The sequence below is a fragment of the Giraffa tippelskirchi genome, chromosome 2 (assembly GCF_054371585.1).
Source record: "Giraffa tippelskirchi isolate mGirTip1 chromosome 2, T2T-mGirTip1v1.2.pri, whole genome shotgun sequence".
NCBI lineage: Eukaryota > Metazoa > Chordata > Mammalia > Artiodactyla > Giraffidae > Giraffa > Giraffa tippelskirchi.
The window spans coordinates 32,853,843-32,867,907 of record NC_137276.1 but is presented as its reverse complement, the minus strand read 5'-3'; the positions used below and the strand labels follow the sequence as shown (position 1 = coordinate 32,867,907).

The window sequence follows — 14,065 nt, the reverse complement described above, 5'->3', positions numbered from 1 at the left end:
CATTTTTGGTATATGAAGTGTGGTAGTATCCCAGCTTTATTTTCTTTAAAATGAGCTACTGAATTATCCCAATATTCACATATCCCTGACTAATCCATCTTTCTCTCATTTAAAATGCTACCTAAATTAGTCTATAAATATATTCATTTTAAGCTCTTTTTCATTCCATATATCTATTTTTTCTTGAGTTCCAAACAGTTATAATCATTATCTTCATTTGCATTTTAAAAATAATTTTATTTATTTATTTTTGGCTCTGCTGGGTCTGTGTTGCTGCACGGGCTTCTTTCTAGTTGCAGTATATGGGCTTCTCATTGTGGGAGCTTCTTATGTTGTGGTTCCCACGCTCTAGAGCGCAGGCTTAATAGTTGTACACTGGCTTAGTTGCTCTGTGACACATGGGATCTTGTCAGGGATTGAACCCATGTCTCCTGCATTGGCAGACAGATTCTTTACCACCGAGCCACCAGGGAAGCCCTTCATTTGCATTTTGATACCATACATGTTGGGATAGAACATCAGACCTCTTCTCCTCCCCTACCTCTGTCCCTGTCACTACTGTTTGTTCTCTCTGTTATTTCTACATGAAAAACTCTAATATCATTTGTTCAAGCTCTTAAAATATACGTATATAAACACCCACAAATACATATGTGAAGATGCTGTTTAAATTAGAATGGCATGAATTTATAGGTTATTTTAGGAAGTCCTGACTTCTTTACTATGTTGGGCATTTCCATATGAGGAAACTATGTATTTCCATTTTTACTTCTTTTTTTAAAGTTTCCTTAGATTTTTGTTGTTTTCTTCCTATATGGCTGGCATATTTTTGCATTTTTGTTATGATTTATTCTTAGATATATTATCTACTACGTTTCTACTAAAGTTGTGATTTCCCCCATTATGAAAGTATTACTTTATCAAATTATTTCATTAAGGCAAAAGTAATTTACTCTTGATTAATTTTGTAGTCAGTCACTTTAATAGAGTCTCCTTTTGTTTCTGATAGTTTTACTATTGATTTTCTGGGTTTTTTCACCACCTGTCACATTAACTTCAAACAATACTTGTTCTTGCCAATATTCATTGTGTTTATCTTTCTCATGTCAAATTACATTAGCTAGTATTTCCAGAAAAAAAAAATGTGAAATAACTATGGTGATCATACACATCTTTTGTTCCTGATTCTAATAGAAATGCTTCTAGAATTATCATTGATAAACATGATGTGGGCTTTTGGGATATATATATATATATTTGATTCGTGTGTATTATGTTAATGTGTATATGTGTGTGTGTTAAGTCAAGGATCTATCATGAGGTATGTTGAAATGTGCAGATGCCTTTTTAGCATCTATTGAGACATGAATATGGTTTCTCTCCTTTGAGCTATCAATATGTTGAATCATGCAGATACATTTCTTAACGTTGAACTAGTCCTGTATCCCTTAGATAAACCTTTTTGGCAGGCTACTCTTTTATTCTTTTACTGCTGTGTTCCATGTGCCAACATTTTAGTTAGGATTTTGCATGGCTATTCATAAGTTAGATGAGTTTATAATTTTCTCTTTTTTAGTGCCATCTTTTTCATTTTGAGGTAGCAACATCATGATAGTTTATTAAAAGTAAATTGGAAGAATGTGTTCTTCTATGCTCTAAAAAACTTAAATAGTACCAGAATAATCTGTTTCTTGAAGTTTTGAAAGAATTCATCTGTGAAACTTTAGGTTGGTGGTATGGAGGAGAGAGTTTTTCCATCAATTTTCCTATTTCTTTCAAAGTTACTGGTCTGTGCCAGTCCTTTATATCTACCTTGAAGTCAATCACATCATCCAGGTTTCAACATTTCTTTCCCTAGAGTTTATAAAGTTCTTTTTTATGATTCTGCTGAATCTGTGGTTACTTCTCCCTTTTGCATGTCTGATTTTGTATGTTTCTGCACTGTCACTTTTTTGCCTTAGACTAACAAGTAATTAGTTTATCTACAGTTTTTTGTTTGTTTATTCAAAGAAGTCACTCTCCAGTTTATCAGTTCTATAATGTGTTACCTTGTCCATTTTCTTGCTCTCATGAGGTTTATTTTGTTGTGGTGGAGGGTTTTATGTAGTCATTTTTTTTACTAACTTCTTCAAATTGAATATTTCACTATCATTCTTAATTCTCAGATTTGTGGATATCTGAGGCCGTGGGGTTTTTTTCTGGACATAGCTTTACCCAGATCTCTTCAATTTTGAACCGTCAGATTTTGTTATCTAGATGTCTTGTAATTTTAATCCTGATTTCTTTAAAACCTAAGAGTTGTAAAAAAAAAAAAAAAAAAAGTGGGGGAGAGAAGGTCTTAACAGGTAGTGCAGGAGTATTTATTCTATTTTTGTTGTTGTTATTATGTCCAGTTTCATTGCTTTACAATCAGAGAATATTTTAATTTTATTTGGAACTTTTAGGACACATTGAGGTGTTTTTAATACTTAATAGATGAACCATGTCTATAAATGTTTAAGAGGCATTTTTTAAATGTGTTACAGGTTATAGAATCTGGTAGAACCACAGGCTCAACTCTATTAATTACCTTTTTCCAGTCCTCTACAAATCTCTACTTATTTTTTGGTTAACTTGACACTGATCTACTTGGGTTGACAGCAATGAAATAAAGTCTTCTGCCGTTGGTGTTTCTGTTGATTTCCCCTTGAAACTCTTGGGGCTTGTTTTATGACTGTTAATGCTATGCTATTTTGTGCATAAAGATTTATGACTGTTATATTCTCACTGTAGCTTGTACTCTTTCTCATTATAAAGTGTCTCACCTTTTTTTTTTTTAGCACTTTCTGACTTTAAAAATGAATTGAAGAAACAACAAAAAAGTGTTGTCTACAACTAGAATTGTGATCTCAGCTTTCTTTTTGTTAGTATTTGCCTGTATGCCTTCTTACCTTTTAGTTTTAAACCTTTCTGGATCATTTTCTTCCATAGTCTTCTCACATATATAGCATGTAGTTGGGTTTAAGATTTTGAACTAATATGAGAACGTTTTCCTTTCAGGAAAATACACCACACTTATATTTATTGGCATAACAGATAAGTTTAGTTATAATCCAATCATGTTATTATTTATTATGTTTTCTGGAGGAAGTCTGTAAGCCCATGGAGCTTACAAAATTACATGCAGAATTTTGCATAAATGTACATCCATCATGAGGGAGCCCATAGCTCCATCAGATTCTCAGTGGGATCACTGGCCCCAAGTTGGTTCAGAATTTCTCCTCCATATGAAACACTCCCAATTCCTTCAGCTTGCTCCCATGACAGGAAATACAGACACCTTGTCATTCTGGAGTCTTCCTCTTGATCTACCTACTTTGTCCCTGGACTGTGAGTTCACTGAGGGTAAGAAGAGTTTCTGAAAAATTCTGGACTCCTATATATTACGGCATATTAGAACATATATTGTTTTAGAGAGAAAATTCAAGGCTCTTGAGCCATCTGACTTGTCTGCCTCCGTCTCCATTGAGGTGAACTCACTTTCACTTACCCACACGTTCTGTAACTGAACACAATGAAGCTTTCTTCATCTGTTCTCTCTATGAAGGTCACGCAGGTGTGCTTCTCCCAATGTCTCATGGCCTGCTTAAAAATGGCCCTCTGGCTTCCTGAAATGACAGGACAGGTGCTCATCAATTCACTCGTGGGTCCATAGCTTCTTAGATGTTCTAGAGCATGCTGGTTCATTAACAAAACTTATTCCAATGATCAAAAAAAAAAGCTTGTTTCAGTGACCCAGAATTAAAATGAACTAGGACTAAGGATTTCCCTGGCTAAGAATACAATGTAACTTTCCCAAATAATCAAAACTTAGAGAGTAGGAGTTTGTGAATTGGAAGAGAGGGTAAAAATAGACTTTCAAATGACCCCAGCCTCACAATTTTTCCTTTGTATTGAAAGTACTTTCCTAAACTTTAAAAAAATGTTGCTTAGGTTATTTAATTTGGAAATTTTTGGCCTTTCAAGTAACTCATCAGCACTGCATTCTAACCCTTCGTTTTTACTTTCTACCTATAGGAGAGTATATCCCCATATGCTCTAAAAATTCTATTTGTAGGTACACTCATGATATTTTTGCATCAGGGGTCAGTGTTTGCTGGGGGATCCTTGAGCCTAATGTTCTATAAGGCCTGTGAGAACAGATGAATTTCAAACTTCCTCCAAACTTTTCTTCATATTTCCTTGATTAAACATTGAAAATAAAGCAAAAAGTAAATTGGGAGCAAGAATAAAGTAGCTGCAAACTCTAGGCTGATATTTTCATCCAGTCAATAAGTATTCTTTTCAAAATCTATCAGTCTGAAATAAATAAGACAACTGTATTTTGATTTTGGTAGAAGGAATGCGAAGGATCTAGAAAAAAAGAGTTGTTTGGGAAGTATACAGGAAGGTTGGGGATGGGATCTGAATTCTGGAATAACTTTGTTGCAGAAAACCAACAAACCACTAGGAGGTTCCCATGATAATCTAGAAGATGTGAGTGTGGTATCATTTTGCTGGCCTCCTAAAACATATATACAGAATAAAGAGTAACTTAGCTGTCCATTTTGGGACAGCCATCTTGACACTTTAAGTTAAAATTGTTTATATAACAATGATTCACCAAAACAGCAATCCTACTAATTATAGAATAAAAAATCTCTTTGTAAAGGAAGTTTTCTCTATAAAATTAGTTAATTTTGATGAAAGTCATATAAATCTTTGGCAAGATAAGCACACTAGATCTGAAAGAACATGGTTAAGATGCCAAGAAACAGGGACTTCCCTGGCAGTCCAATGGTTAAGACTCTGGGCATTCACGGTACTGAATATGAGTTTGATCCCTGGTCAGGGAACTAAGACCCCACAAGCCGCGTGGCAAGGCCAAAAAAAAGAAAACAATCAAACAAAAAAGAAACCAAGGAACAAAAGTTAGTAGCTGATGACAATTCCTACATTTTAGTTCTCTAAGAACACGCGTCTCTTTCTCTCTCTTATTAGAACTGCGGACTCCTTGAGGGGCAGAGTGAGATCTTACTGGAGGCTCTGGGATAATGCCTCAGGGACCAGGTGACCACCTCTGAGGACATAGCCCCAAATGAGACTGCAGTTTCCCCAGGCTGAGTGCATTAGACCCTGTGGTCATGAGGAAGCTTGAAGCACGGGGACTGCTATGACCCCAGCATCTGTTCCATCCCACCTGAGTCCTTGCAGGGAGGACTTTGCCCACCTGGGAAGACAAAGCCCCCAGCCCCAAGCAAGCCTCGTCTGGAGCTACTGACCAGTGAAGTTCCCTCCAATGACGTACGGGATGACCCCTCCTGGCCATATCCTCTCTGTCCTTGAGGTTGTGGCTCTTCGGACCCGGGGAGAGAAGGTCTCAGCCCCAGCATGCAAGGTCCCAGGACTCTTTGGAAGCAGGGCGTTCTCCTTTCCATCTGCAAGAGAGTTGAGCTGCCATTTACTTTGCTTTTAATTCCTCCTGGGCATATAGTGATTATATCACCCATGAATTCACAAAAGGAGAAATTCAAAACATATATTCTAAAGGGGATATTGGATCTGTTCAGGGTTTTAAACCTGAGTGGAGCAAGAGAATGTGTAGGGCTTCCCTGGGGCTCAGTGGTAAAGAATTCACCTGCCAGTGCAGGAGACACAGACCGGTTCGATCCCTGATCCAGGAAGATGTCACGTGCCTTGGAGCAAGTAAACCCATGTGTCTGTTGAACCTGTGCTCTAGAGCCAGGGAGCTGCAAACTACTGAGCCCACGTGCTGCAACCACTGAAGCCCACATGCTCTAGAGTGCACGCTCCACAACAAGAGAGAAGCCATTGCAATGAGAAGCCCGTGCACTGCAATGAAGGGTAGACCCCACTTGCCGCAACTAGAGAAAAGCCTGAGAAAAGTCCACACGGCAGTGAAGACCTAGCACAGCCAAAAATAAAGAAAAAAAATTTTTTATTTTTAAAGCGTAAGAGTAGTACATTTCCCAGGCCTAGGATGGAAGTGGGTCTGGCTTGTAGGAGGTCTTGAAGGAAGCCCCATGGGACTCAAGGGCAGCCTGTGAGCCACAGAATTAAGTGACTAGGACAACTCACAGCCCTTTAAAGTGGAGCCAAGTTAGGGATGTACTCTTCTTCTCAGAGCCACAGACATTGGGGAGAACAAGCTGCGTCAGTCCCCTGCCTTGACCAAATATTGTCAATGCTGCAAATATTGGAAATAATTTGGCGAGTGTGACAAATAAAGTGAACCAGTCCGTGATGCTGGGAAAATAAATTATTTGCAAGATAAACCCCTGTAAAATGCAGAGCCCCATAGAATCCCCCAGCTCTTCTGGATTTCTCTGGACTTTTGAGGGAAGAATATGGGAAAGAAATAAGGACACTATTTGAGGCTCTGAGTTCAAGTTATGATCCCTAGGAACAGCAGAGATAGATGGGTGGGTAGAATTGCTTAACCTTGAGGCAAATGAATAATTGAATCCACATTTGTTTTATTCGTCATTCAGATAGTTTAAGGTTTTGTTTTCAATCTACTTGCATACATTCATTAAGCTCACTTTGGGGCATTTTCTCGTTTGCTTTTATATTTTTTCCCCCTAAAAATTAGATTTGGTTTTGTTTATTCTTTTCATTTTTATTATTTCATTAATTTTATTTATTTTATTTACATCCTTCTATTTTCACTTATTTTATTCTGATGTTTCCTTTCTAGCTTCTTTTCTCTCTTTAAAAAAAACTAAGATACAGTTCACACATCATAATAGTCACCACTTTAAAGTGTAAAATTTACTGGTTGTTAGTATATTCACAAACTTGTGCAACCATCACCTCTATAGAATTCCACATTTTCATCACCACCAAAAGAAACCCTGTATCCATTATCAATCAATTCCTCCAGCCCTTGGCAACCAGCAATCTACTTTCTGTTTCTATGGATTTGCCTATTCTAGACACTTCATATAAACGGAATCATGCAATATATGGCCTTTTGTGTCTAGCCTTTTTCACTTAGCATGTTTTCAACGTTCATTCGTGTTGTAGCGTGTGTTAGTACTTCACTACATTTTATGACTAAATAATAAATGTGTAGGTATACCACATTTTGTTTACCTGTCCTTTAGTTGGTGGACATTTGGGTTGTTTCTATTTTTTCGGCTATCATGAATAATGCTGGTCTGAACATTAATGTACACATTTTGGTGTGGACATATATTTTTCAGTTCTTTTGGGTGTATACCAAAGAGTGGAAGCATCCCAACGCACATAACTCTATGTTTAACCTTTTAGAGAACTACCAGACTGTTTTCCAAAGGAGCTGCACTATTTATATTCCCACCAGCAAAGTATCAGGGTTCCAGTATCTCCATATCCTTGTCAACATCAATCTTTTTTATTATAGCTATCCTAAGGCTAATAGAGTTTTGCCACGAGAACGCACTGGTAAAAGCAAACACCATATTCCAACAACACAAGAGAAGACTCTACACGTGGACATCACCAGATGGTCAACACCGAAATCAGATTGATTATATTCTTCACAGCCAAAGATGGAGAAGCTCTATACAGTCAGCAAAAACAAGACCGGGAGCAGACTGTGGCTCAGATCATGAACTGCTTATTGCCAAATTCAGACTTAAATTGAAGAAAGTAGGGAAAACCACTAGTCCATTCAGGTATGACCTAGATCAAATCCCTTATGAGTATACAGTGGAAGTGACAAATAGATTTAAGGGACTAGACCTGATAGACAGAGTGCCTGATGAACTATTGACAGAGGTTCGTGACATTGTACAGGAGACAGGGATCAAGAAAATCCCCATGGAAAAGAAATGCAAAAAAGCAAAATGGCTGTCTGAGGAAGCCTTACAGATAGCTGGGAAGAGAAGAGAAGCGAAAAGCAAAGGAGAAAAGGAAAGATATTCCCATCTGAATGCAGAGTTCCAAAGAATAGCAAGGAGAGATAAGAAAGCCTTCCTCAGCGATCAGTGCAAAGAAATAGAGGAAAACAACAGATTGGGAAAGACTAGAGATCTCTTCAAGAAAATTAGAGATACCAAAGGAACATTTCATGCAAAGATAGGCTCGATAAAGGACAGAAATGGTATGGACCTAACAGAAGCAGAAGATGTTAAGAGGAGGTGGCAAGAATACACAGAAGAACTGTACAAAAAAGATCTTCATGACCCAGATAATCACAATGGTGTGATCACTCACCTAGAGCCAGACATCCTGGAATGTGAAGTCAAGTGGGCCTTAGAAAGCATCACTACGAACAAAGCTAGTGGAGGTGATGGAATTCCAGTTGAGCTATTTCAAATCCTCAAAGGTGATGCTGTGAAAGTGCTGCACTTGATATGCCAGCAAATTTGAAAAACTCAGCAGTGGCCACAGGACTGGAAAAGGTCAGTTTTCGTTCCAATCCCAAAGAAAGGCAATGCCAAAGAATGCTCAAACTACCGCACAATTGCACTCATCTCACATGCTAGTGATGTAATGCTCAAAATTCTCCAAGCCAGGCTTCAGCAATACGTGAACCGTGAACTTCCAGATGTTCAAGCTGGTTTTAGAAAAGGCAGAGGAACCAGAGATCAAATTGCCAATATCCACTGGATCATCAAAAAAGCAAGAGAGTTCCAGAAAAACATCTATTTCTGCTTTATTGACTATGCCAAAGCCTTTGACTGTGTGGATCACAATAAACTGTGGAAAACTCTGAAAGAGATGGGAATACCAGACCATCTGACCTGTCTCTTGAGAAACCTGTATGCAGGTCAGGAAGCAACAGTTAGAACTGGACATGGAACAACAGACTGGTTCCAAATAGGAAAAGGAGTACGTCAAGGCTGTATATTGTCACCCTGCTTATTTAACTTATATGCAGAGTATATCATGAGAAATGCTGGGCTGGAAGAAACACAAGCTGGAATCAAGATTGCCGGGAGAAATATCAATAACCTCAGATATGCAGATGACACCACCCTTATGGCAGAAAGTGAAGAAGAACTAAAGAGCCTCTTGATGAAGGTGAAGGAGGAGAGTGAAAAAGTTGGCTTAAAGCTCAACGTTCAGAAAACTAAGATCATGGCATCTGGTCCCATCACTTCATGGCAAATTGATGGGGAAACAGTGGAAACAGTGGCTGACTTCATTTTTGGGGGCTCCAAAATCACTGCTGATGGTGATTGCAGCCATGAAATTAAAAGACGCTTACTCCTTGGAAGGAAGGTTATGGCCAACATAGATAGCATATTTAAAAGCAGAGACATTACTTTGCCAACAAAAGTCCGTCTAGTCAAGGCTATGGTTTTTCCAGTGGTCATGTATGGATGTGAGAGTTGGATGGTGAAGAAAGCTGAGCGCCGAAGAATTGATGCTTTTGAACTGTGGTGTTGGAGAAGACTCTTGAGAGTCCCTTGGACTGCAAGGAGATCCAATCAATCCATCCTAAAAGAGATCAATCCTGGGTGTTCATTGGAAGGTCTGATGTTGAAGCTGAAACTCTAATACTTCGGGCACCTCATGTGAAGGGTTGACTCATTGGAAAAGACCCTAATGCTGGGTAGGATTGGGGGTGGGAGGAGAAGGGGACGACAGAGGATGAGATGGATGGATGGCATCACAGACTCGATGGACATGGGTTTCGGTAGACTCCGGGAGTTGGTGATGGACAGAGAGGCCTGGCGTGCTGCAATGCATGGGGTCGCAAAGAGTCGGACACGACTGAGCGACTGAACTGAACTGATCCTAAGGCTGTGCAGTGGCATCTCACTGTGGTTCTGATTTACATTTCTCTAATGACTAATGATGTTTAATACATCTTTGTGTGCTTATTAGTTATTTGTATATCCTCTCTGGGGGCTTCCCTGGTTGCTCAGTGGTAAAGAATCGACTTCCTAAAGCAGGAGACTCGTGTTCGATCCCTAGGTTGGGAAGATCCCCTGGAAAAGGAAACGGTTACCCACTTTAGTATTCTTGCCTGGGAAATCCCATAGACAGAGGAGCCTGGCAGGCTACAGTCTACGGGGTCAAAAAAGTCAGACATGACTTAACAACTAAACAACAACATATCTTCTTTGGAGAAATGTCTATTCAAATCCTTTGTCCATTTCTCAACTGGGTTGTCTTTATTGTTGCATTATAGTTACTCTTTGTATATTCTGGAGACCATATCCTTATCAGATAAATTAGAATATTTTTTCCTATTCTGTAGGTTATCTTCTCATTTTTATGATAGTATCCTTTGAAGCATGGAAGTTTTCAATTTTGATGCAGTCCAATTTATTCATTTTTTTCTTTTGTTGTTTTTTGTGTCATACATAATAAATTACAAGCATACTTTGTTTAATTGTGCTTCACTTATTGAGAGTTTTTACAAATGGAAGGTTTGTGGTAACCCTGAGTTGTCAGATGATGATTAGCATTTTTTAGCAGTATTTTAAAATTATGTACATTGTTTTTTCAGATGTAATGCTTTTGCAAACTTAATAGACTACAGTATAGTATAGACATAACTTTTATATGCAGCAGGAAACCAAAAGATGTGTGCAACTCACTTTATTGCAGTAGTCTGGAGCCAAGACACGATATTCCAAGGTGCAGTGTTATCCAACCTCATAACAATTCACATCTATATTTTCTTTTAGAGTTCTATAGTTTTATCTCTTGTATTTAGATCTTCAAACATTTTAAATTAATTTTTGTATATAGTGTGAGGTAGGGGTCTAATTTCATTCTTTGCATGCAATATCTGGTTGTACTAGCACCATTTGATGAAAAGACTAGTTTTCCCTCCATGGGATTGTCTTGGCAACCCATAAAAAATCAGTTGGCCATGCTTTTCCAGCTTCTTGAGTTAAATGTTTGGCACATTAATTTTCAATCGTTCTTATATTCTAATGTTACCATTTTAACACTGAAATTTCTCTGAGTTCCTTTTTATCTACACCCCGTCTTTGACATGTACATTTCTTTAAAAATTTTTTCATTGAATTTGTCACAATATTGCTTCTGTTTTATGTTTTGGTGTTTTGGCCAAGGGGTATGTGGTATCTTAACCCCTGACCAGGGATCAGACCTGCAACCCCTGCATTGGAGGGTGAAGTCTCAACCACTGGACCGCCAGGGAAGTCTGACATGTACATTTCAATGTTAGACCTTGATACATTCTGTAAGTTCCATTTGGGCTTTCTTCTTTGGTTCTTGAATTATTTAGAGGTATGATTTTTAATATCTAAAATATTTGTCTCTCTGTGTGTGAGTGTGTTATTGATCTCCAACATCACTTTGTGTTCCAAGGACTTATTCTTCAAGGCAGGGGTCAGTAAACTTTTTCTGTAAAAAGCCATATAGTAAATATTTTTACATTTTGAGATTAATATATTCTCTGTTGCAACTACTTAACTCTGCTACTGTAGTGTGAAATCAGCCATAAACACTATGTAAATGAGTGGGTATGGCTGTGTTCCGATAACGCTGTATTTCCAAAAACAGATGGCAGGCTGGATTTAGCCTTCTGGCCATGGATGCTGGACTGTGCTTCAAGGTATCAATTCTTTGGTGTCTTGAGCCTTGCTTTATAGAAGCAGTGACAGACTTTATTTCCTTGGGCTCCAAAATCACTGCAGATGGTGACTGCAGCCATGAAATTAAAAGATGCTTACTCCTTGGAAGAAAAGCTATGATAAACCTAGACACTGTATTAAAAAGCAGAGACATTACTTTGCTGACAAAGGTCCATGTAGTCAAAGCTATGGTTTTTCCAGTAGTCATGTATGGATGTGAGAGTTGAACCATAAAGAAGGCTGAATGCCAAATGCTTTTGAGCTGTGGTGTTGGAGAAAACTCTTGAGGGTCCCTTGGACTGCAAGGAGATCAAACCAGTCAATCCTAAAGGAAATCAATCCTAAATATCCATTTGAAGGACTGATGCTGAAGCTGAAGATCCAATACTTTGGCCACCTGATGCAAAGAACTGACTCACTGGAAAAGACTGATGCTGGGAAAGATTGAGGGCAGGAGGAGAAGGGGAGGGGATGACAGAGGATGAGATAGTTGGATGGCATCACTGACTCAATGGACAAGAGTTTGAGCAAGCTCCTGGAGTTGGTGATGGACAGGGAAGCCTGGCGTGCTGCAGTCCATGGGGTTGCAGAGTCGGAGACGCCTGAGTGACTGAACAACAACGTGATCGCTTTTTATAAATGTTTCATATATGCTTGAAATAAAGCGCATCAATTTCTAAAACTGATGGTTGAAGGGTGCTGCATATGTTGTTCAAATATTCTCTTTACACATATTTTTGGCCTCTTGGTATATCTGCTATCAAGGAAAGTGCTTTAAACAAGCTTGATAACTAAGATTGTGAATGTCATCTTTATTTTTAATTTTTGCTTTATATTTTTCAAGGCTATGTTGGTTAAGTAATACAAGTTAAGGACTCTTAAATGTTCCAGCTAAACTGTATCTTTTATCAATAAATACCCTCTTTATCTGTAATAACATTCATCCATAATAAAGGTTATTTTGACTGATATTAATATTGCTATGTTGGTTTTATTTTGATTAGTGTTTGCCTCGTATAGTTTTCCTTCATCACTTACTTTCAATCTTTTTGTGTAATTGTGTTTTTTGCTTTAAATGAGTCACTCCACAAGTGTTTTCTGTGAGGAATACATTTCCCACAACAAACAATAAAACAAGCTTTGCAATGGTCATACTACTGAGGTTCAATATTTTTTTTGTTGTATATGAAATGTGTACTAAGTCACTTCTGTCGTGTCTGACTCTTTCTTACCCTGTGGACTGTAGCCCACCAGGCTCCTCTGTCCATGGGATTCTCCAGGCAAGAATACTGGAATGGGTTGCCATGCCCTCCTCCAGGGAATCTTCCTGACCCAGGGGTCAAACCTGAATCTCTTACGTCTCCTGCATTGCCAGGCGGGTTCTTTACCAGGAAGTATATGAAATAATTTTTGTAAATTTGAAAATTTTTTGGAAATAATTATAGATCCATATGCAATTGCAAGAAATAATACAAACAGATTTTGTGTACAGTTGACGGTTTCCCCCAACATTTTATAAAACTATAGTACAACATCACAACTGGGATATGGATATCTACTCAGGGGATCTCATTCAGATTTCCCCAGCATTATATATACTCCTGTGTGTGTGTGTGTGTGTGTGTGTGTGTGCACGCACGTGCAGTTATACACAATTTATTACATGTACAGGTTTGTGTATCCACCATCACATTCGTGATACTAAATAGTGCCATCACCGTAAGGATCTCTCATGTTGCCATTTTACAATCACATCCACCTTCCTTCCCCCTCCCTCCCAACCCATTCCTAAACTCTCAGCCACTAATCTGTTCTCCATTTCAAAAATGTTTTCATTTGAAGAATATTATTTAGATGGAGTCCTACAGTGTATAACCTTTGGGAATCGGCTTTTCTCACTCAGTGCCATTCCCTGGAGATTCATTCAAGTTGTTGCAGAATGTGTGAATAGTTCCTTTTTATTGCTGAGTAGTACTTCATGGCACGCATGCACCACAGTTTGTTTAACTATTCAATTATTGAAGGACGTATTAGTTCTTTCCAGCTCTTACAAAGAAAGCTGTTATGAACATTAAATGTACAGGTATTTGCACGAAGATTTTTATTTCTCTGTAATAAATACTGAAGAGTGGAACTTCTGGGTCATACAGCAGTTGGGATTATTGCTGCATTCTCTATTCTGTCCCACTGCTTATTCCTCTGCTAATATAACACTGTCTTAGTATTGTAATTATATACCATCAGCCCTCCGTATCTAAGTGTAGTTAGATTTAGATATCTGTCGTTAAAAGCAAATAGCTATTCCTTCCTGATCATGACAACTTCCCTTTCTTTTCTTTGAGTGTAACTCTGTATTTTTAATTTGGGGTAAGGAGAAGGTTTTATTTTTTTTGCTAGTAGTTCTCCCTTTGTAAAAGGGATCCGTGCCAGTTCAGTCGCTAGAACCAGAAAGTTGGCGTGTAACACATTTTTCAGCCTGA

At 38.3% G+C, this 14,065-nt stretch overlaps 1 protein-coding gene across 1 annotated transcript in view; it reads right to left on the bottom strand.

Annotated features, from left to right (window-relative positions):
• TLL2 (tolloid like 2) overlaps window positions 1-14,065 on the bottom strand; it is a 137,299-nt gene that overhangs the window by 55,999 nt on the left and 67,235 nt on the right. The window contains exons 4-5 of the mRNA XM_081551123.1: window positions 5,301-5,456; window positions 3,530-3,647 (exon numbers count right to left, since the gene is read on the bottom strand). Of these exons, the coding sequence (XP_081407249.1) occupies window positions 3,530-3,647; window positions 5,301-5,456 (274 nt within the window). The remainder of the gene's footprint in view (window positions 1-3,529; window positions 3,648-5,300; window positions 5,457-14,065) is intronic.